Source organism: Dermacentor silvarum, chromosome 8 (genome assembly GCF_013339745.2).
Source record: "Dermacentor silvarum isolate Dsil-2018 chromosome 8, BIME_Dsil_1.4, whole genome shotgun sequence".
Lineage (NCBI taxonomy): Eukaryota > Metazoa > Arthropoda > Arachnida > Ixodida > Ixodidae > Dermacentor > Dermacentor silvarum.
Genome location: NC_051161.1, coordinates 93686176 through 93710471, shown reverse-complemented (window position 1 = coordinate 93710471; position 24296 = coordinate 93686176). Strand labels below are relative to the sequence as shown.

At 44.9% G+C, this 24296-nt stretch overlaps 2 protein-coding genes across 2 annotated transcripts in view; both read left to right on the top strand.

Annotated features, from left to right (window-relative positions):
* Positions 1–5067: 5067 nt before the first annotated feature.
* Positions 5068–22050, top strand: LOC119462293 (uncharacterized). The gene is made up of 6 exons (XM_037723636.2): positions 5068–5206; positions 16499–16566; positions 17853–17990; positions 19474–19515; positions 21510–21665; positions 22003–22050. The coding sequence occupies exons 1-6, from the start codon at positions 5068–5070 to the stop codon at positions 22048–22050; spliced, it is 591 nt and encodes a 196-aa protein (XP_037579564.1).
* A 682-nt stretch (positions 22051–22732) lies between these two features.
* Positions 22733–24296, top strand: part of LOC119462291 (uncharacterized) — a 21397-nt gene continuing 19833 nt past the window's right edge. Inside the window, exon 1 of the mRNA XM_037723634.2 lies at positions 22733–22853. Within this exon, the coding sequence (XP_037579562.1) occupies positions 22827–22853 (27 nt within the window). The 5' untranslated portion in view covers positions 22733–22826. The remainder of the gene's footprint in view (positions 22854–24296) is intronic.

Below are 24296 nucleotides of genomic sequence, written 5' to 3'. Positions count from 1 at the left end.
CCACGGAAAATTTTTCTTCCCGGAGGAAGCCTGGGAGGCCCTCTTAAGGTCAGAAGACAAGACCATCCAAGAAAATCTCACGACCTGGGCTCTGCAGGTCACCTCAACCGAGGCCACCTAGAGGCCAAGGCTTTCAGATCTACTCCGTCTGAAATTTTGAATAAAGTTGTTTACTCCTCCTTCTTCCCGGGCTCCAGTGCTTCCCGAAGCATTTACGCCCACAAGTTAGACCAAATCGCTAGCCTAAATCCTCTTCCTAAGACCAGATGACAGCCAATCGCGATGTCGGACATATCGGCTAAAGCGGCCGGCCAATTACAGAGAGAGCGAACGAAAACAAGCTCTTTATTGAGGCGCAGGAAGTTCTGCCGGCGTGTGTAAAGTCGCCTACACGCTAGTATGTACGGGGAGGGGGTGATGAATTGAAGGCCCTTAAGAAATAAAGGGCGGAAGGAAATAAGGAACAAGCAGACTGAACTCCAGCTGACATCTACATAAAGCGAAGCATTCTTGTGTAATTGACTCGTAAACCGCGCGCGCGCGCGCGCGTGTGTGTGTGTGCGTGTGTGTGTGTGTGTGTGTGTGCGTGCGTGTGTTTGTGTGTGTGTGTGGTTTTCTAAGTATGAATATTAGTCTTAAAGAGCAGTATGTTATACCAAGAAACGATTTCAATTGCAGTGCATTACAGACAGACTAGACCTTTTATACACAATTACATGCACCAATCAGTTGTACATAATTTATTTAAATTTTGAGTGGTGTCGATAATGTCATGTTGCACTCGTGGTGTTGCTGATGCGCTGGTTTCATCTAGTGCAACAGCGCATCGAAACACGCCAACCGTCTCAAAGCCCTGTCTTGCCTGGGAGAAAGGGTGTTCTATGCCGCTTGTCGACGCATGCGTCCATCTCTTAATGTAGCTAGGCTTGTGCTAGATGTCCTGTGTTTGAATCCTGCCATCGGGCTATTTTAATAATGTTTAGTTTAATTATTTGTAACGGCGTAATATGATGGAAATAATGAGTTTGTAAAGTCACAAAGCCGCTTGAAGTAAAAAGTGCGATGTTTAGGCAAATTCATCTACTAATCATCATTCTCAAGCTGAGTGTCTCGCCCTGCTTTGCAGGCTCTCGTAGACACGAGCGCGATAGTTTCATCTAGTAATTTACTGTATGAAACATTAAGCTTGAAGTGGTAAACCGCTCCATCGCTGCACCTTTGTTAGATGGCGCCACCATCCCCTTAAACGCGTTTGGCATTAGAGGCTAGATACGTATGAGAAGGTGTCTCGAACTCGGCAAGAAAGATTCGCTTTTGAATGTGGCAAAATGATGTACTTGGTGTTTGTATGTAAAAGGCTCAGTAATGTGGAAAGTTGGCCGAGTCGGTGAATAAGAATCATACCATGTGGGTGTACTAGCGCACTGAACGGGGAAAAGCGGAGAGAGCGCCAAGAAACACGACGCTCGCTGCAGTCGCAACTACATTATTTCAGAAGAAGCACTTCATATTTATATACCCGCGCACCCACACGCGCCACAGCACGTTTAAAGCACGTTTAAATTTACATACCAGCGAACACTCGGGCATCAAAGATAAGCAACATATATAAGACGGTGTTCTCTAATCATTGCCACCCTATCACAATCAAAAATTTATTGTAGCGCTTTTCCAAATAGGTGACCTTACAACGGCTCAGTATAGAAGAGATGGTTGACTGATACATCACTCATTTCGTTTGTTAATGTGGAAGGTTTATACTATTTACCTGGTCAGCTGATCCTTATGGTAAGGAAGAACAGTGTTGTCACGTAAAAGAGTCAAGCGCCCACATAGTGAACAGTGTCTTTTATTGTGAGAATGTCTCTTTCCAGTGACCTTTTGTGTTCGAAAATTGTGGTGTTCACACATCGACCTGTTTGGCCGATGTATACTTTTCCACAAGATAGGGGCAAAAAGTATACAATGGACGATCTACGCAGGAGAAATGCCAGCGTATCCTTTACCATGAATTTAAATCTATTTACTGCGTTTGTTGATGAAACTTTACCGTCCAGCCCAGCACATATTTTGCCGAGCTTGGTAGGAGCTGAAAAAAAAAAAAAAACCTACTTAAACCATACCTGCTACCCACGTTACTTTAGGTTATGCGCTATTTTGTGCGCAAATGGTATTGACAGAATTGTTTCCTGTTGTCATTTTATTTTATTTTTGTGCTCTTTCTGAAAGCCGTTGCGCACACAACGAACCAACTTATTGGCTAATCTACACAGCACATGTTTTCCTATCGTTCTTTCTTTAGTCTAAGTTGGTTGAACTTGTAAATTATTTTTCTGGGCAAGACATAGCTACGCACACATGAAAAAGCTATGCCACTTTTTACGACTTTTGAGTGTGCCGAATTGTAGCTAAGCAAGCGCTTTTCACATCGCGGACTGTACGTACGACCAGCAAACGTGGTCCGGTGTGGTCGTTGAAGCCACATCCAAAAACTGCAGCTCACTATTCTTTGGCTACTCTACAGTGATATCAAGCCCTTGGAGGTTCTTCTTGAACACTTTTAAAACCTCTGCCACTCTTCTATCCCAAAGCAGCATGTTCAACTATTGCCAAAAGCCATCCACATAGCCGAGCACCCTATCGTCAAGGCCGTTAAGGTTTTAATCAATTGCCTTGTCAATTTTACTTAGACAAATTGTGCTATGTAGCGGATCAATCTTTCAGCTTACACGTACGCCCGACTTCTGTCTGCACATAACATTACTCCATGTAGAACATTTTTTTGGCAATAATTGAACATGGTGCTTCGGACACAAGAGTGGCAGACGTTTTAAACGGGGTAAAGGACAACAGCCTAGGACTGGATTTTGCTGTTAAGTTGCCAAACAATGGCGAGATACAGTTTTTTGGGGGATTTAGCGTTTGTTACCACTCCGGAACACATTTGCTGGTCGTATAGTCCGCGATCGGAAAAGCCCTTGCTTAGCTACAATTCCGTCCACTCAAAAATCTTAAAAGGTGACACAGCTTTTTTATGTCTACGTGTGACCTTAGCTAAGTCATGCCCGGAAAGAATAATTGCAAGTTTCAACCAAGAAGTTAGCACGCTAGAGAATGCAGGATAGGAAAAATATGTGCTGTGTAGATGAGCCCAGAGTCCTCTAAATCAGCGCCTTCTCTATTTTTGAAAAAATAAAGGGGCGCTGATGAGGCTATAGGTTGGTTCGTTATGAGCGCAATGGCTTTCAGAAGGAGCATAATAGAAAAAATAGAATGACACCATGAAAAAATTGTGTCAATATTATATGCGCACAACACTGCGCATAACCTAAAACAACGGGGGTAGCAGGTACGGTCTAGAAGTATTTTTTTCAGCACTCAACAAGCTCGCTAAAATATATGCCGGGCGGGATCGTGCCGTTTCATCAACAAATAAAGTAAATAGATTTAAGTGCGCGCTAAAGCCTACGCTGGCTTTTGTCAAGTGTAGATCGTCCGTTGTATACTTTTTGCCGTTATCTTGTGGAAAACTATACATCGGCCGAACGGGTCGGTGTGTCAACGCAGTACTTTTGGAACAAAAAAGGTCACCGGGGGACACATTCCCATAATAAAGGGCATTGTTCACAATGTGGGTGCTTGCCGTTTTTACGAGACATTACTGTTCTTTCTTAATATAAAGATCAGCTGCCCAAGGAAATAGTAGAAGCTTTCCACATTAAAAAAAAAAGTGTTGTATCAGTCAACCATCTCGTCTACTGAGCCACCGTGAGGTCACCTATTTGGAAGAGCACCAGAACAAATTAGTTAATACTAAGAATAAATCTGATAGTGTTGCAGGGATTAGAACACACCGTGTTAGGTATGTTGCCTATCATTGATGCGCGACTGTGCCAGGTTATATAAATTTAAACAAGCTTTTAATCTTGCTTTGCATATATTTGGCGCGAGAGGGTGCGTAGGTATATAAATGTGAAGTGTTGCTTCTGAAATAAAGCAGTTGTGACTGCAGCGAGTGACGTGTTTCCCAGTGTTCTTTCCGCTTTGTACTGTACACTGCACAGCTTCCCCTCACGGTATGATGTAAAACGTTGCCTGCTACACTAAAAATGAAGGCTGCGTGAAAATTATGTCTTGAGCGTTCCAGTGTAAGAATATGTAGCATTTCATAAAGCTTGTCGAGTGAGCCAATTTCCTGACGATAAGCAAACAAATAGCTTAAAGCTGGCCACTGCCTAGTAGATCGAGGCATAGGACGTAGTACGCTTCTCAGCATCAGTAGGTCCGTCCAATTACGAAAAGCACTTCCGAACGTAAGGCTTGGTGAGTTGCTCTCCTACACTTCGGTATCGAGATACGCTTTCCGAAGGTAAACAACAAGCCGGTGCACACGCCTACGCTACTAGCTTTTGTTTTTGCACCTGCAGCCGTTTTAGCAGTTCCAGGTGTTCTACGTGAGAACGCTGGCGAAGTGACGCGTGCACGCCCCACCCTCGGTGATAAATCCGTGATGCGCGAACATCTCTGCCCGTGTCGAGGGCGGGCATAATAGGAGGGTGCTGTTATTCCTCTGCCCCTCGCAAAGAATAGCGCCCACGCAGGAAGTTTGTCCAGCCGCGGTGACGCGGTCGCCGAAACTCTTTCAATTCGCATTCGAAAAGAACGAGGGAGGAGCAGGCGGGCGTAAAGCAAACGGCACGGAACGACCGACGGCGGCGCTTAAAGCGCGCTGTATTCTAATCCGCTGCCTGCCGACGCCAACAACAACACGTGACCCTTTCTTTTCTCTTAACCGGCATGCTCTCACTCTCTGTCTTCCTAGACTCGCTAGTGGAACAACGGGCAGCCAGTTCGCCACATTACGAGTTTCACCGCATATGTTGACATCTGTTTCATTCATTTTATCGTATACAATTCGATAACGACAGCAAAGGTGTAATAATACTTTTTGCTCCTAAGAACATCGTATTTGGAGGTGAAAGCCAAGATTTACGGAGATAGGCATTGATACTAGCTGTCTTTGGCACCTTCGACACTCGTTGACCATCAGAACGTGTGCATGACAATATGCTGCCGCGGAATGCCATCTTCTGCGTCCTCGTGCAGGCTGTCATGCTTTTCGGCGCCCCGGCGGTCGGTTCCTACGACGAGCAGTGCGGGCCCGTGTTCAGGAGCTACCGACGTTTCGGTGCCAAACACCTGAGCCGTGAGTGTGGACAGTTTTGTGACACGGACACCTGTTGGCGGTATGTGCCATGTCGAAAGGAAGCTTTAAGTGCGGAATCTTTGCTTTCGTGAGCATATATCACTAACAGCAAAAGCTGTGTACATCAAAGCGACCTCTTTTGGGGGCCAGATGTTTTGTGAATGTAGATGCGTGGCTCCAGGAGAATTAACCGGTTCAGAAATAGTTTTGTTATAGAACGCTTTAACCGGCCCCAATATAAAAAAAATTACTTGGCTATGCGTTACATCCCCAAGCTGCACAGCGGGCTATCGAGGACTGCGTAGTGAAGGGTTACAGATTAATTTTAACAACATGAGTTTTTTTTTTCTCGTGTGCCCAAATCACGGGACACGAGCATTTTTTGCATTAGGTACCCATAGAAATGCGGCCGGCGAAACTGGGAAGGAAACCCGCGACCTCGTCTTCAACCAGTAATGTACCACAATATATCATTACGAAACATCGTTCCAGCGCACAATTAAACACGGACGAGAAGAAAAAGACAACACGAACGCCGGTGTTGTCTTTATCTTCTCGTCTATGTTTAATTGTGCCTGGAACGATGTCTCATAATGCTAATCACAACCAACTAGCCCAGCTGTCCCCACTTAGCACAATATATCAGCGGATAAGTGTTCAAGTATATTGTCAAACATAGTTATATCGAAAGGGGATATATTGAAATAATCGATAAAGTTAAGTAAGTCAAATTCCACTTGAAATCTCCTTAGATATTCTTAGTGCAGGACATGTAATAATGTATTTATCGTAGTAATGAATATAACGAAGCAGTTATATGGCTCCCTCTTGAACTTTCATAACACGGATGTACTCTACTTCTGTTGGAAAAAAAAAATGACAATCAGCTTTTCCCACACATCACCATTCATCACTAGCACTCCATTCCCTTTCAAGTGAAACTCTGCGCAACATTTAATATTCGCGGGACATCGATAAAACATGTATACAACGGTTCTATCACGCAATTTGCGTACTCCTAAGGATCTCCAATTACCTAATGCTAGGCGCTCTTTAAGCTTCCCACACAAATGACAACTGACGCGCTCTTCCTTCCAAATATAAACTCGGTGGCATAAACAGTTCTTCTAAGGCGTATAACTCCAGTGTAAAGGTTTTGAGCGTTCGAATTAGTAATTTTCTGCGAGAATCACCAGTGATAATTTAGATGCCGCCATCTTCGTCCCACTGGAAATTATACGCTGCAACGCCCCAGACTTTTTCCTGGACCTGTAACAAAGTAAGGCTTTCTGTCCAGGAAAAGAACGTCCCACATTTCATTATATAAAACGGAGAATCCTGCCCGGCAACATCAAAGAAATTAATCGCATGTAATAAATAACTTTGCAAGCTACTAGGGAACTAAAGGAACAATTGTGTAGAAAGTTCGATCACAATCGTTTTGAATATGTATGGTTCCTAGGAATTTGCACACGCACTTAAAGTGAAATTTGAGCTCTTTCTGTGTTTTACGAGAGTATAAATTGGCTTTTCTCGAGACCATGAAGTGTCAACTAGCCGGGCTCTCATAACTGCTTTCCACTGTAATCGAACTAAAGGAATCGGAGTCATTGGAGCTTGGCTAGGTCGTTTTAGTATCCTTGATTTTAGAACTCTGAAGTCCCCGCACGCATTTTCAGACCGATAAAGGAATTAAATTCTGTGCGGACTCCATCTGAGCAAGGATCGTATTGTTTTTTTTTTGTTTTTTCGAGGTAAGACAGGCTTGCATGTGGCTTTACCCATATTGAGAGGTAGCTGCGAAGATCACAATTCAGGAAGGCTTTTTACAACGAAGCTGTTAGCCTCTAGTTGGCCGACATTTATCGTGCCCGTGTTCGTGTGGGCCGATCCCGGAGGTAGTGAAACACCGGCCCGACCCGTGTCGGAGGTGAAGCAGGCTCCAAGCACTCAGCAAAGTGAGGCCAAAACTGCATACATTCTTTGTAATCGCGGATACAACAGACAGAACTGCATTCGCTTCATTAAAAAATATTACACCGCCCATGCACTCCGTACAGGTGGTAAATCAGTGAAGCGGAAATGTGCGCGGCCCCGGTGTTTATCACTGGGTTAATCCAGATGGTTCATTAAAGTCTTTCTTTCTAAATTATTGGTTATGTCTTTGTACAGCACGGCCGCACGAAGCGCCGTATCGGCCCGACATTGCCGCTTGCGCTCCGCATCGCGAGCCCGATCTTCTGCCGAGGCGTTGGCGCGATGTCGACAAGATCTCTCCCGCTCCTGCTCTCGGCGGCTCATACCCACTTATCTAATGCGGGTATGAGCCACACGTGATTTCTTTCTTCCTTTCTTTCTTCCTTTCTTTTCTCTTTCTTTCTTTCTTCCTTTCTTTCTTTCTTTCTTTCTTTCTTTCCTCCCTGGGTTGTCCCTGGCTCATACCCGCATACCCGATAAACGATAATAAAATTACGTGTGTCGCATACCCGCATATCCCATGCGCGTATGCGACACACGTGATCTTATTATCGTTAATCGTGACGTAACTGTCGAACATGTGATGTTATCAATGTCATGACCTATCGGTCATGTTCACTTGGTATATACCAAATTTGGTATATACCAAGTGAACGAGACGCGAGTTTTGGATAGGTTTTCGATTGGTTTATTTCCGTCGGAGGGTTTCTGCGGTCGGAGCAGGAGTGTTAAGCCTAGGTGTATACAGCCTTCGCTCTAAAAAAAAAGCACAAAACAATAATCCAACCACACATTTGGTGACTAGCCCGCGAAAAATTCGTAAGGGCGTTCTATGCCGCCTCTGGATGCATGCGGCCGTGGCGCAATAGTTTCAATATCGGACTTCTGTGCTAGAGGTCCTGCGTTCGAATCATGCCGTCGAACATTTTAAAATAATGTTTGTTTATTTATTACACAGTACTTTGTTGAAAATGGCGAGTTTTTGAAGTCACGAAGCCATTTGAAGGCAGAAAGAAAAAGTTTAGGCAAATCTATGTACTTCCCATAAGTCCCACGCTGACTGAAGCGCCCCGATCGAGGCTCCCGTAGACACTCCCGCTGCAACACTTCTATGGGTAGGCCACGCAGAGTTAGGGCTCCCGAGGAACCACAGCGACCACAAAGCTACTATCACTACCATTACTCCAAAGCCTTGCATGCAGCAATCAGCAGGTGTCGTGGTTTTGCAACAGCTTTGCTGGACATCCACTTTCGCAGATCCGGAATGGCGAGTCAATTTTTTGGGAGGAGAGCCTTTGGTTAATCGTCAAAAATAAACCAGGTTTCATTTCTATTTAATTTCAGGAAATACGTTGGGTGCCGTCTCAAGATTACAAAAGAGCTCCCAATGGCCGCGTTCGATGAAGATAGTTTGATCCAGCAGTGATTTGTAGGTGAGGCTTGAAGTCTCGGGGTTATCTTCCTTATATAGACTGGACACATTTTGCCTCTCGCTTCGCTTACCGAATTTGTCAGCATGCTCGATAACAGTGACCAGGGGCGGATCCAGGTTTTTGCTGAGGGGGGGGTCAGCTTCTGTCGGTGATGATGATGATGATGATGATGATGATGATGATGGTAGCTTATCTTATTTACTAAAATTCACCGTTTCTGCTCAAGATTAGCGCGCCTCTTATACGGCTAGTGCAACACCTGTAACGAAGCCATGTATCGGTTTCACCGAACTTATAGGAAAAGGACGTTGCCCAACACAGCCATGTGATAATATATTTAGGTCTGTATTGTTTCTGATAATAAAATTTGGGATGATCTCTTGCAGATTCGTTATAGGTGCGTAAGCACGGGTTCGTCATTGGAGTTCTGTTGGGACACCTTGAGTTCCTAACAAGGTTCTTTGTGTTCGGCTGAGACACCTTCGTTAGCTTTGGAGGGCTAACGCTTCCGCTCCAACGCGCCAACCACTACGCTGGTTGTTTACGATATGCGATTCACCGCGTATGAAGACTCACGACGCCACCTACAAGAAGAACGATGTGGCTTGTTAGCCGAGAGCGCGAGCCAGCGTCTTTTTCTTCATGTTTTGTTTCCCACACGACGTCATCCTTTTACACAAGGCGCGCATCTGCTCCCGTTTAAATTTAATTTACCTCGCGACGCCATTCGCGCGCTGGCGTTGGCCGCTGACCTCACGCTCCCCCACTGCGCAGCCGCGGCTTCGCCTGCTATGCGAGAACGCCCACTCAGACAAGCAGATCCGCCGGGTTTGAGCCTCCTATGCTTAATGTACGACAATAAAACAGCCCGAAGTTACGAGCTCGTATAATGCAAAACTTGTAGCGCACGAACGTTACTGTGCTTGTACTGGATATTGTCAATGTGTAATTGATCACATTGCGCGTTTTAGGTAATAAAGTTGCCTATGCGTAGTTCTTAGTTTAGTTGTTAGTTGTTATTACTTATAAACACTTCAGCGAGAGAACTTCGTTAAGCAGGTCGGTCGCGGAACCACCTTGAGAACTGTGAAACTGAAAGCTGCATACTCCACCCGAAGAACAGATGAGTTGTGAAAAGAGCGCGGGGAGAGTTACTCACTCCTTTTAATAAGTCTGACACAACGCTCAACTCTTAAAAATAAATAGGGCATAGCTTAACAGTTTATTATTTTATTACCGTTTACACCGAGAATGAAATAAGCACGGGAATAAACCAACGTATAACAAAAAAATTACTGCTGCATTTGTGCACTGTTTGCTCCATGACAATCCCCGAGTTCCCTGACAATCCACGCAGGGCAACAGCGAGATGTGATGAGTGGACCTCGCTTCCTCTATACTTATTTTACAAAGGCTCGTTATACATTTGAGGTAGCGGCTGGGTATTTCTTCATTTTTGTTGAAACGCACGATACAATTTACATGTCACATACAAATTGCGTAACAACATGGTATGAAGTTTTTTGTGTAAAACTGGCTAGAACTCGCGTGAAGCAAGAAAATCATGAGCCATTCCACTCTGTGAAGGTGGATGACCAGAAGCTGTTTAGCACACGACACAGAGGTGACACATAATTTTTATCAAAGGTACGAACACATTTTTTTGTCTTGAGTGGCCGCGGTAATCGCGACGAAAGGCACACACAAACGCGCGCGCACACACACATTCATTCTTGATCCGTGGTCTTGATCGGCGGTAGACAATCGAGCACACACACATTTCTTGCTTACGGAGAACAAAACGCACGGCGGTGCCGCCACCCCGAGAGAGCAGCAGGAAACTAGACACGCAAGCAGTTGGAACGACGACAAAGAGAGGGAGCTGAGTTCTTGCTTAAGGAGTTAAAAAATCCACGGAACGCTTCAGAAACAGCTTTGCTGTAAACCCGGGCAACCTTTCAGTTTTCATCGTAAAGCAAACCGTTAAGGAACATTTTGCGCCGGTTTTTCAAAACGAACCTTTCTGACACTTCCTCTCTATTAATGTTCATCGCTCGATGCACACTAATCAAAAGGAGTCCTGCCAGCCGCTCATCGGTCATCGTTGATCTTGTGTATGTCATCGTCCTGCGCAAAGCAGAAAAACTCCTCTCTGCCTCGACGCTTGTGCATGGTAAGGTTCCTCCAATTCGTAACAATGACTTTATGTTGGGAAACACGTCTTCGTCAGTGGACTTAATCAAGTTAGATATGTTGCGTTCCACTGCGCCGCCCTCTCGGGACCAAAAGTTGCGCCACTCTCTCAGCTCCATCTTGAGAGAACATGGAGCCGGGAGGTCTATTTCCCAGAACAACAAATCATTTCTCAGTTTTTCCAGGTCAACTGAGGTAACAGCAGGCGGTAAAAGCTGGAGCAGGGCAAGACCAACTCGATCGCTCTTTGGGAAACGACTGTCCATTTTTTGAATAACATGGTCTAGAAAAGGGACAGCAACATTAAGGCGGTAGTACTCGCGCGCGTCTGCCGCTGGAGCATTCGCCCGGTTGCGCTGAAACCCTAGAAGCCGAGGCTTCGTGATAACTGTGTCCACAGACAAAGCAAGCTCTTCCGCAGTCTGAAACCAGTCGTCGTACTCGGACTCGATTTGCTCGCGCACGTGTTTCATACGGTCGATGGTCTTGTCTATCATGTTGTAGGCTTCAACAATGTCCCCGTCTCGTTTTTGAAGCTTCGCAGCTATGGGGCGGACAAATTCCAAAACGTTCCTGAGTATTATGAAGGGCACAATCATGTCGGACGCTCGTAACCTGCTAGACAACCTGAAGCTTTTGTGACGGAGCTTGCGTCGAACTGTCAAACACTTTTGTCAATGCCGTATGCTTCTGGCGTTGCCACTGCGCCAAGGCAGTCCATAATTGACACGTATAGCAACTGGAAATTTTCCAGTGCAGTATGCCGTTCAATCCATCTGGTCTTGCAGAGGCCCTTCAGCCTCCTGCTTGTTATTTCGCTACCTGACTGTGAAATAACGAACTCCAAGAAAGCTGTTCGTTTCGGTGAGGCGTCAAAAAAGACAAACACCTCGTTTACAGTGTCAAGAACAGCTCTGATGCTAGGGAGCTTGCAAGCAGCAGCCACCGACAAGTTGAGACGATGAGAGTGGCAGTGTACGTAAAGGGCCAAAGGAGATAATTCTCGGATGCGCCCCTGAGTACCGACCCGCGCTGATGACATTGACGAAGCGCCATCGTATGACTGCCCTCTAACCGACTTGACATCCAGCTGCTGTTTGGACAACGAGTTCAATATTGCGTTGGCAATTGACTCTCCAGTCGTTCGCTGAAGTTCGGCAACATCAAAAAGAACCTCCTGAATTTCCTGTGCGGAATCAACAAATCGTAAACACACAGCAAGAAACTCGCGATTTGAATAAGGTTCTGTGACCTCATCCGCCATGATAGAAAACACCCGTTGACCGCCTCGAATCTGCAATGCAATTTTTTCTTGAATTAAGTCCTTAGTGATCCTAATGACTTCATTTTGAGTAGTTTTAGAGGTCATTGTCGCGTTGCGTGGTGCGTCTTGCAGATGCTGTTTCAATAGAGGATCATGACTTGCAAGCAGGTTCAAAATTGCCAAGAAATTTCCTCTGTTTGTTGAATCACTTGCGGAGTCATCTCGATGACCTCGGAGACTGATGGACTGTTTGGCACAGAGTAGAACAACTTCAATAATGCTCTTAAGAATGCGCAAGTTTTTCTCGTACAACTCCTGGCTTTGCTTAGACAGTACAGCAGGAACCGTTTTCATAGGATTCTCCACTGCTGCGGTGAAGGTGCCTGCCTGTAGCATTGCATCCCTATGACCCACACTCCACTCATGGGAGTGAAGGGATCCTTCTTTTCCACATGCCTTGGACAGGTTTGTCATAGGTGTCCTTACAAATACGTTAGAGCTGTAGGACGAGCGCTCTGTCTTTGGAGGGAACAAGATGCAGAACTTGCACAATCCGCCATTTAAGTGCTTGCTGTAGACGAGCCAACGGTGCCTCTCTAACCAGCTTCTCTGGAAGGTAAGCCTCTTCTGATGACCTTTATCGCCTTTTTTAACAGTTTGGGTCAGCAGCTGCATACCCGTCGACGGTACAAATGGGTCCCTTAGGAATTGTATCTTCTCGTCGTCCGACATCGCTGAGTGTGCCATCGACAATGTAACCGAGGTCCCGTATGCATAGCTGTGGGGGTAGCTCTCCATTCGCAGCAGATGGGCGCACCGCTGTGCTTTGTCCGCGAGATGATTGGGAGGCACTGGATGGGCCTCGGAAAGTATTCACTGCAGCAGTGTTCAATGGAAATAAAGACATTTTCACCTGAGCGACAGCTACGTAAATAAACAGAAAGAATGCAGTTGATACGAGTGTACCCACGCCTTGCTTTTTAAAACTATATGCCTTGTGGTATGTGAACAAACAATATCTTTTTGTGGAAAGTAGAACGTATCATTTACAAGATGCCTTTTTCCTTTTCATTTTCCTTTCTTTATTTTTCTTTTTTATTAGGGAATAGGATACGTTGTGTAGACGACATTATGTTTGCAAACAAAGCATACAGGCTATAGGCAAAAGGCAGAGGCGACTAGTTGAAAATATGCTTACGTTTTCCAAAAAACGTTATCCGCATTGAAGTGCGCTAAAAATTGAGCCATTCCACTCTTTAAAGGTAGATGACCAGTGAAGCTGTTTAGTACACGACACAGAGGCCTCCCCATTACTACGACAGAAGACAAGTAAAATTCAAAATGTACAACGGGAACTTGTCTTTGATTTTTTTTATATATACATTGGCGTGGGCTTACCTTTACTTTTTCTCTACCATGGGGAAAATCGCTGTTTTTTGTAGGTTAAGCTTGATTTTTTTTCTGAAGGAACTACTGCACTCAATATTTTATGTAATACATAAACAAAAAGCAGTTTGAATGCACTTATCCGGCATATAAGATTTATTAACGCGATGTATGTCATAAAAAATTATGGGGGATGCTCTGAAATTTCTAAGAATGTATTGTTAACGCATTCTTAGCCTAGTTGGACCGATAGCGATGTGGAATGAAGCACTGAACCCACGCGGCGACGCATAGAAGGCGCGCAAACGTGCTGCAAGCGTGCTGCCGCCATTTCCAGGACTTTTCCAGGACGCTGAAATTAGGCTCCTGATCCACAGCGCCACAGTTGCCCTTCAACTCGACGCATATATTCAACGCACAGTGCGCATACATTCAAGTGTGCGCCGATTCACTTATTCTTGACACGTTCGCGAAAGAGTGGGCGTAAGATTCCGGCGCAGTTGAGGTGGATGTGTGTAGGTATTCTGCGCGAACCCTACTATGACAGGAAGCGGAGCTATTTATAACTCCCTTTATCATTGTTTAACGAGTGGTACTCACTCTTGACGACGTACCGTGGCTGAAGTTTCTGTATCCTCGAAAGCCGTACATCTCGAAGTGCCCGAAACACGGTACGGACAGTCCCAGCCGCGGTCCGCGAGATTGGCCACACATATTCATTACATTCCTTAATATGCCAGTAACTGTTTTTGCAGTCAACTACTACATACGTCTTCATTCCACATGATTCAATCCAGCCTGATGGAGCACAGTGCGTTAGCGAAAACTCAGTTACATTTCCGACAGCTCATCGCACAGAAACAAGGTAGAAGCGGTAATGGTTTCGTATTCGTGCGCGGTCGCTGATGCGACGTACGCCTAAAGCGCCGTCTCGTTTCTCTAGAACAAACTGCTCGTTTCTCTAGAACAAACTTCTCCGCGAAAAGGTTCAATAGTTCTCGTTCTAATTCACGTCCGATAGCGCAGTGTATCTAGGAGCGGCGCGGTAGGTCTCGAAAGCGGCGTTTCAAACCATCGATAGCGGGGCTAAAGATGCTCTATGGGTGAGGTACAAAAAGAATTAAGCAAAAGAAAACCCGGAAAACAAAGAGCGTATTTATACGGTTTTTTTTTTTTTTTTTTTTGGGGGGGGGGGGGGGGGGGACGCAGATTTACCTTTGCTGGCTCCAGTGTCTTCAAACAAACGCTTGGACAGAGGAGAAAAAAATGTCGATATCTTCTTCTGTGACATTGTAGCGCAAAATTCCGGGCAATCGCTACGCTGCATTGAAGGGCAGATAGGCGAACTACGGAGGACAGGGGCACATATTAGGTTGATCTATTTACTGTTTAAGTTGATCAACATTACACTGCACACTGGGACACTCTGACAGGAGACAACATAAAACGCAAAGAAAGACGGCGTGGTCTCAGCTTGGTGCGGCCCTGCGCGCCTCTGCTTGGATGATTTTGTAGTGTGCTCAAAGGAAAGCGCGGGCCGATGTGTTGCATGTTGCTCCCGAGCGGAGGCGCGGCAAGACGTTCCTCCTGAAGTTTCTCCGCCGTGCGCGACTGCAGACGACGTTCTTCCTCGGACTCTGGTCTTTCGACGCATTCTCCGCTTTTGCATGGTCCCGCTCTGGCTGTCTGTGTTCGCTGTCTGTGTTCGCGTTGTCTGTATTCACGCTGCTGCTACCGACGCCTCTCCAATTGGTTAGCTTTTTATCCGGCGTGAACGCGCTACGCTACACCCCTGGCTTTTTCAGGTAACGGTAAGAGGCAACCGATGGCACTGGGGCACTCTGACAGGAGACAACATAAAACTTAAATATATAAACTCCTAAGGGGGAACTAGTTAATCAGGCGCGAAGGTGCTCGCGCGGACATCGGCGTACTTCACAAAAGGGACGTCCTCTCGTTCGCGCGACGCCGCGGACGGGACGAGTAAAACACTGCTGGCGCCAGGAGGTCCAAGATGCATAAGAAAAATTAACTAAGGTAACTTAGCGACACAACACCCCTACGGAAAACAGCTATGCTTGTGAGCGAGCTAGCTTAATTACTTCTACATGACTACTACCATTGGAAATTGCGAAAAATACCTTGGAAGAATGCTGGTGGCCGTATTTTTTAGCGACAAGCCCATTGCCCTGTCAGCGAGGGGCGATGCAAAAATCTGAGGGGGGGGTCAGGACATCCGGACATCCCCCCTGGATCCGCGCCTGACAGTGACATAGGCTCTTTTATTTGTTCACAGCCCCTCTTTGATGCTATTTTTTCGTCGCAATGAACTCATTACTTGCAGCAATCTAGCTGACGTAGCTTCTATGTTGGCGCCAGTTGCTGTTGGTTCATGTAGTTTTTACACAGTGCCGGACTGTTTTGTCTATTAGAGCCAGTTTTGCGATTTCGTCAACTTGTTCCCCTGCTCGAGTTTAGTACTTGCAAGATGCAGGAATCACATTTAGTGATGCACAAAGAGCACTCAGATAACGCATGAATGATGATTGGATGATGACTCATGACAGCTGACCACGCGAACTTCGTTCAAGCTCTTCATTATTTATTCCCAAGAATAACCTTCTATATCTGCTCGACTTGCCTTCACATCCTTTAGTTTTGCTTTAGGTTACCGGCCATGTTTGCTTAGTGGCTATGGTGTTGGTCTGCTAAGCACATGGTCGCGGGATCAAATCCCGGCCACGGTGGCCGCATTTCGATGGGGGCGAAATGCGAAAAATTTAGGTGCACGTTAAAGGACCCCAGGTGGTCGAAATTATTCCGGTGTCCCCCACTACGGCGTACCTCATAATCAGATCGTGTTTTTTTCACGTAAAATTCCATAATTTTGATTTTTTTAGGTTTGCTTTCTTTTGTACGACACGCCTTGTGCGCGTTAAATACGAGCTAAAGTTCGTGTTAGGTGACGCCATTTAGCAAGAGGAAATGGGACAGGCTAACTGCTTTGACTTTAGGGGTGCCATTTTTTTCTTTATGCAGAAATGTCCAGTGACTCAAAGGAAGCCATTATGAAGTGTCGGAACATATCAGAAAGCGCCGCGCTTCAGGTGGGTCTGAGACGCAGTTGCTTGAAGACTGGCCGCTTCACGCGCTACTATACTTCCGTTTAAAGCGAATAATTCGTTTCCGCAAACCATGCTTTTTACGATGGGCAGGTATACGTTGCTGTCGCACCTCGGTTTGAGCCTTTTCAGTAAAACATTGAGGCAGAAACAATTGCAAATGATTATCCATGCCAGAGAGAGTTTTCTCATGTGACACTATTGCCTATTTCCAAGCCATGCCGCGGTCTATGACAAACCTTACGGGTGCTTGCGCTGGCAGATAAATTCGCAGTGCTTTATTTGATGACGCGGGAGTGTTGATACACTTGAAACGCGATCTGGTACGCGCCATATACGCGCTCTGTGCACGTGTTGTCGATAGAACATGCACAGAGCACGTGCTATCGTCAACGATGCATGACGTCCGTTGTAAGCATGCCCAGCACAGACGCATGATTGGTACGGACGGATAGCGGTCAACCTTAGCACGCCCGCTTCGGCGGGCCACGTCGAATAGCAACACGTTGCTTACGAAAGAGAGAGCGGACAAACTCTGTAGGACAAACGACGACTGCGAAGTGGGTCGCTTGACGACGCATTAAACAAGTTATAAAGCACTCACAGACCACGATGTTCCGCGCAATAACTTGTGTGCGGTTACGTACTTGACGGCTCCATGTGTACCAGTTGAGTGTTTTCATCTGCGGCCAATACATACCAATATAGGTGCAATATTTTAGTGGAAATTGCTATATTTGCTTCTTTTGTGTAATTTTTTTTTCAATTTGGGCGAAAGACTGCTTGGCGGGTGCTAACGTACTTGGCGTCACTGCGAGGAATAGTTTACCGTGACGTGATCCTTTTATTCAGGGAACAAGTTACATGCCGACATTTCCAATAATAAATGAAGTAAATACATCAGTCCCAAGATTCACAAATAAGTAAATAGCGAAGTGCCGCTGTAGATGTTCGCGTATTGCGTTCGGTTGTATAGATGAGACATTTTAACACACACTTTAATCTACGTGCGCGCTCCGTCTAACATTCCGTGACGTTCCGCCAACATCTGAACATCGCCGCGGTTGGGAATGGAACCGCCAATGTAGTTCAAAGCTGGACTACTTTTTTTCAACTGTGATCTGTTCTTACAGAGTGGGACATTACACTATAAGGTGCGGCAATTTACTTTGCTATTTAAATGAGATGATGAAGCAAGTGCGGTTGCAGCGTTATCACACCTCATTCTCTCACGCCTTAACACTCTTTCGTCTTTACCTTCGCACGTGTAGAGAGATGCCGAGTTCGAGGAGAGGCGGCACCTGTGCATCGGCCTCTTCTTTCCATCGGTGCCAGAGGAACAGTTGGAGGAACACCTGTGTCGGTTCACGAGGATGGACGACAGCGAGGACGTGCAGAAGCTGCGCAATGTGAGGGCTCCATCGGGACGCAGCCGCTTGCTCATACTTTCGGCCGAACGCGAGGCTGGAAAGACCGAGGCTTCTTTGATAAAACACACCGCTTTCCAAACGCTGAAATGAACTTTGAATACCGCAAAGCGTGAACGCATAATTATTTTTATACCGGGATTTTGAGATGTCATAGTGCTGATATGAGTGTAGGAAAATTAGGAAGCTTTGGCTTCAGACAAACTCCGATTTTTCTATTCTAGTAGACGTTGTATGTCGAAAATCTTTCATGAGACATTGCTGGGTTGATTGGAATAAAATTAGCTGCACATGAGAGAAAATGTAAAATTATAGCAAATGCAATGAATAGTTTTCTTTTTTTTGCTTTAGGGCCTCATACATGCTGACAAAAATTACCAAACGGTATTAGTTATAAAACTGAGGCACGAAGTTATATGTATCTATCCACCAAAAAATTGGTATTGTAGTTCTGTAAACTGCGTCTGTTAGAGCATCTGAAATGGACAAATTTGATATATGAGTTCACTGGCTTCGTGAATTTGTTACAACGCTTCCGAGAGTTCTACAAAAGTCGTACTCACAAGGTAGTGCTGACATGGCGTGTTCACAAAGAATGTGATGGAAGACTTTATTCGTCAACTGTGAAGGTCAAAAGTAGATACGAGCACTGTCAGAAATGGAGCTGAATATCAAATAAACAGTCGCTTGAGCTAACGGAGGTTCTAGTACTCCTTTTGTTCTCAGAGTCTAGAAGCTTAGGCAAGTTGACAAGCCGCCGCTTTGGAACCTTCCTGCATAGCGTGGTCAACCTGGTTTCAGATACCGAGCTATATTCTACCGTAAGTGCACAACTGCATGGCTCTGCAGCGCAGAAGTGTGATTCCTGGTAAGGCTGGTTGGTTACTCCTGGTAAGGTGCATGCAGCGAGGCTATAACATAGCTGGAAAAATGCATAGGTAAACATAAACGCGTAACCGTAAATGACGAACGAGTAAAGATGCATTGCATGTATGTCCAAAGCTACAAGTTTGGTGGGGAATTGGGAGAGCCATTGAAAATTATGGAGTTTCGGTAATTGCTTGCTCAAACGCAGTCTTCTTCTTGCCTTTTTTGTCTTTAAATGTTCTACTCACCGACGTAAAGCATGCGCGAGCCACCAGCATAAGACAACCCAGATGCTAGCATTCATTCGGACTGATTGGTAACACCGAACAAGGAATTGGGGAGTTGTTATGGTGTTGGAGAATACAAATGTCTATGGTTTACAATTATGAAAAGTAGAGGAGTGGAACAGATGCTGGAAGTAAACGTATGTTCTGAATGTAATCTAGAAAAAAAATGAAAACTACGAAAAAGAGACAAACAACCATGGCAAGAAGATGTGTGATTCCAGCATTCGACGCATACTGTTGCTCAACTTACTTTCAATTACTCGTACGAAATCACTTACGTTGACTTGTACGTTACTTTATTTATTTTGCAGATAACAGCTTGTCTGAAGAAAGGGTACGATACCTTTGGGAAGGTGAGTGCTTATTTTCTAACTACTGACAAACAGAAGAAGCGAAAGTAATTCGAGATTGTCATGGAGACAGAGATACAGAAAGAGAGAAACTCGAGGAAAAGGAGGAAAGCTAGTGTGGCCAACCGCTGGACCACCCTTTTTCTACTATAAGGTGTTAGGGTACCGAAATAGCGAAAAGGGGACGAGAATTCGCACTTCGCTGACGTGAGTTGCTGAGAAAGTGCCGCTTCTTAAACCTCAACTGTGAATCTCGCTACCCGCATAAGCAGCGTTAGATACTTTTATGTAGCAGTAGAATGCCTAGCGTGACCCACACGCAAACGCTCTGCCGTCAGCGCGACTCGCACAACAGCGATTACAGCTTTGCGTGCCGCTATAAGCTAAAAATAATGCCGGCACTCGACGTTTGAATGAAGTACTAAAGCCACAAAAGAAGAAAAATGAGGGTTGCGTGTAAATGCCCCCGTAGTTGAGGCATTACGTCGCAATTTTTCTGCAACGACGCTTCTTTCGTTAGGCTCCGACACGTGGAACATCAAGGACACTTGAAAGAAAAAGGCCATTTGAAAAAAAAAAAGCAAAAGCAGTGCTCGGTTACTGTGGTCACTTCTTCGCCAGAGAGCGAAGGCATCAGACGCAGATGTTTCTAGACAAGGGCTCCTTTGGAGACTTCACACGGGTTTGACGTAGGGGGGATCTGTCTACTTCATAAAAAAGTGAACCTTTTGCGCCCGCAGAGAGTTTTAGCGAGTCGCAGAAGGTATGAAAATGTAGCTCTCAACAAAACAAAGAGGAAGAATTAGCTGCAGAGTAAGTAGAGTTAAAGGTGCGGACGTAATTAGCGTCAATATACGGAAAACATAACGCCATTTCCTCATAGACTGCACGAGCTACCTCAGGAAACGGCCCACCTGGCCTTTGAGTAAAAAAAAAAACAATTGGTTGTCAACCAAAGTCGACGCGAATTTAGACAACGTCGACGTAAGTGGGCGTAAACAGAAGTAATTGAAAGAACTTGACATACATAAATCAAAGAAATAGAGGGCCCGGAAAAAAAAAAACGTGTAAGGTGCAACATTGGAACGACCAAAATAATGCAAGCAATGCAAAAATGTCATGCAAATATGCAGCCTTGCATTATATTGAATAGATTACATCTGAACATAAAAATAAATATAACATGTAAACTCGCCGGCCTTGTCATCTTCCGCGCTGACTTTCATTGACAGGCCTTTCTTTTGAGGATAGATAAAGCATGGACAAAAAAGTTCGTAAGCGAAAGGGAAAATAAGTCACAAGAAGAGGTGTGGCTGCCGAGGAGCTCCGACGAAGAGAAAAGGAAGTCAGGAGCTGTAGAACAGTACCGAAGCACAGAACACTTTCGTAGTCATGGGAGTTCAAACAATGCTACGGAAATGCACGCCTTATAAGAAAGTCTGCAACACCGTGCCATGAAGAATGATATTGTTAAGGTGACGTAGAAAGAGCTGTACCCAGTTAACGTGATAAAGCATCAGCGACGGCTGCTCCAGTCATCGGCTGGGAGGAGTTGGGGAGATAGTATTTATCAGTTTCTGTGAGGATTTGATAACCACACGAGACTGAGTTCACGAAAATACTTGTCGTGCAGATTACACGTACGAATAACTTTAATAATTCTCTCTCCCTCTCTCTCTGTAATGAATTATGGAATAAATAAGTAATAAATAAATATTTAATTCATAACTTTAGTTTTTTTCATAAAATCAGCACTCATGACAACTTTATGGGCATTCCAGCAAGTAAAGCGTATGTCATATGTTTGTGTGAAACATAAACGCATGTTAATGTTTCGCACGGGGACCAGCCTCTGTCACGCGACTGATCGAGAGTGATATTTGGCGTAAACCATCCTTGAGTGTCGTCGAAGTACATGCATATACTCCTACTTAACACCTACCATGGAGGAAAGTTGAACGGGCTTATATTTCCAATCGCCATAATTACACTCGCAGGACGAGCGTCAGGTGCTGGAGCTGCGGGCGTCGCGAATCGAGTGCATGCAGAAGTACTTCCAGGATGCTCCACGAGGCATCCGCGACAGGAGGTACGCGAATCTGGTGAAGCGAGTTCAGGCGCTTACCGACAGCGTCGTGGACACGAACCGCCAGGCAAGTGTTGCCTCCCTCATTGTCATACATCTAACAACACTACCCTTTAAGAGCACTTAATTTCTTGAAGACAGCAGCATTGTTCGGCATTATTACACCGTGGAAAAGAAGTTAATGAAAAAAAAGCGTCTCTATAAGAGCGTTCCCTGTTTGTACTGTCACTGTGTATAAGAGATATTGTTGTGGTTCGCATTCCTACTTGAGTGTTTCCTTCTAATGTTACTGTGTTAGGTGATATTGTTGTTAGCTATATTGCTTTGAGAGTTTCTTTGTAATGTTTCGCGGTGTAATTTTGACTTGACATTTATGTGATAACGTAAGTGTACGTTGTATGCAGCACCTGTTCAAGAGCCAAGGAGTAGCGGGCACCCTCTTGGTGCGCTAATGTCTCCTTACTATCCGCTCAATTAAAAAAAATTGACGACCCTGCAACCTGGAACCCATAGCGAGGTTTATATATCTGCTGGAAATTACGTAGCACTGCCACGACGATTAGGCCGAAGCACTGTGGGACAACACACAGCGCACATATGTTGCATGTATCTGTTCTCATCTTCGTAGCCCTCCAAGTAGGACGTACTGACTATCCGGGGCTGTTAATTTGACCTAGGGCTGAGTTTAGAGTGTTGTCAGTCCACTTTTTCATTTTTGCGAACTTTAATGGAGAGCAGTACAGACGGGCATATATTAGGTGGCACGTGCAACTCCTGTGTTTAAAAGCGCCTTGTGGGGTAAGGAAAGACCAGACAAGTTGCAAAATTAAACCGTTTTTTTTCTGCAATTATTTACGGCGAAGACATAATAAGAGACATATACAAGTACGCGAGATATCGTGAGATGAATATATGTATGAAAGAAGGAAATTTACAGAGGCAGAAATAAACAAGATTACACATGTATCGTTTAAAGACAATGACTGACGCTACGCATATTTCCTCAGCAATCCGTTAGCTGGCAGACAACTTCGAGTGATAGCTTTCAACGGGAGCAGAGATAGCGTTTCCATGATGTAGGGTGCGGGACAAATGGTCTGCAGAACAGGGTCTACTTTCAGGCTTCCCCTATGGTATGACAGGGCGTTTCATCACCGTGCTGAATAGCTAACGTATCTCAACGTAGCGATAATAGTACGGGTCATGTTTCTTTCAGATTTCGGTCTGCATGCGACAGTATGAAGCTCCCGAGGAGGTAAGCCTGCCTTTCTTTTCTGGGGATCGGTACCTCGCACCTTAGTTATTTTACACTAAAGGTAATTTTTGAAAGCATGACGCTGAAGGTGATACAGCAAATGATAGCTACAATGTGGCTTTTAACAAGAAAAATAATATAGCATATGCCATGTAGAGGAACGAAAATAAGTTGCGCAAGTGCATTAACATGCGATCGCAAAATATTACTGCAGCTATGAAAATATGGAGGCCCCCATAGAACTATAAAAAATGCTGTGAAATTCAACACCTTTTGACCAGATCGCGAAAAGAGCAGTGCGGCCATTTTAGCGATTTTGTCGCTAGATTTATCCATTTTGTGGTCTACTTCTTCTTCCTGAGGGTTTACGTGCCAAAACCAGTTCTGATTATGAGGCACGCCGTAGTGGAGGTCTACTTAGCGACATATTTTTCAGTTTAGCGACCGGCGACTTTAGCGACGTGACAGAACAATAGGGGACAATTTAGCGACTTCGAAGTTAGGAATGTTGCTGCAGAAGTAGCCTTTTAGAACAAATTTTATTATTTAAAAGCTACATGTGAGTGGCCGAAAATGCCTGTATGGCGCGTAGGTTCTGTGACCGTGAAGAAGTAATGACTGCCTTCACAGGATTCACTGTATGCTAAAAAAATGCGTGCTTTTTATGCTTTACGAAACCGATTTGAATGGTTCTTACCGCTTCAGGTTCAGCACTTTTACCAAATGCGTTCGGTTGGTGGACATTCAGAAATTTTACTGCGAGATTTAGAACGCTGCAGGAAAATGAGGTAGACTGACTGTAGAAAAACGCATACATGGTTGCGGCTGGGATCGTTCTCGCGAGCCTCAACTCACGGCTTCCTTATCGCGTGGGTTTTGGACAAATCGATATTGTGAAGACCTTTCAGGTAGACCAAGGGGCATAAGCGTAGTATTAGATATACATAAAGGTCGCCTAATTGTTATCGCCGTGGTAACATGTAACCTTGTACGTCTTGAAGAATATTGATACCCTTTCAGGCGAGCCGAGATCTAGAAAAGTTTCGGGAATAATGTGGGCCATGTGCCTTTGCATGTCAGGAAAATCAGGTTGATTGCGTTCTTTTGAATCACGCTGTCTTTGGAACCTCACAATCTTAGGGTAAACTCCCAATTTCAATAGTCATCGTTCGTTGTTTTGCAAGTATAATACTAAATAATGTAAAAGCCCTCTACACAATACTTGCAAATTGACTGTTTATTCCTGATTAACGTGGACCCTCCTGTTGCGGGTGAGTTTAATGAATGCTTTGCACCATGCTAGCGTATATTATAGTGTTCCAAAACACCTACAGTACGTAAAATTTACCTAAACGTTTTAGCGACAATTTTAGCGACATTGCAGCAAAATATGGCGAAAATTTGGGGGATATTTTTGTCTCACTTTAGCGACACGCTTAAAAA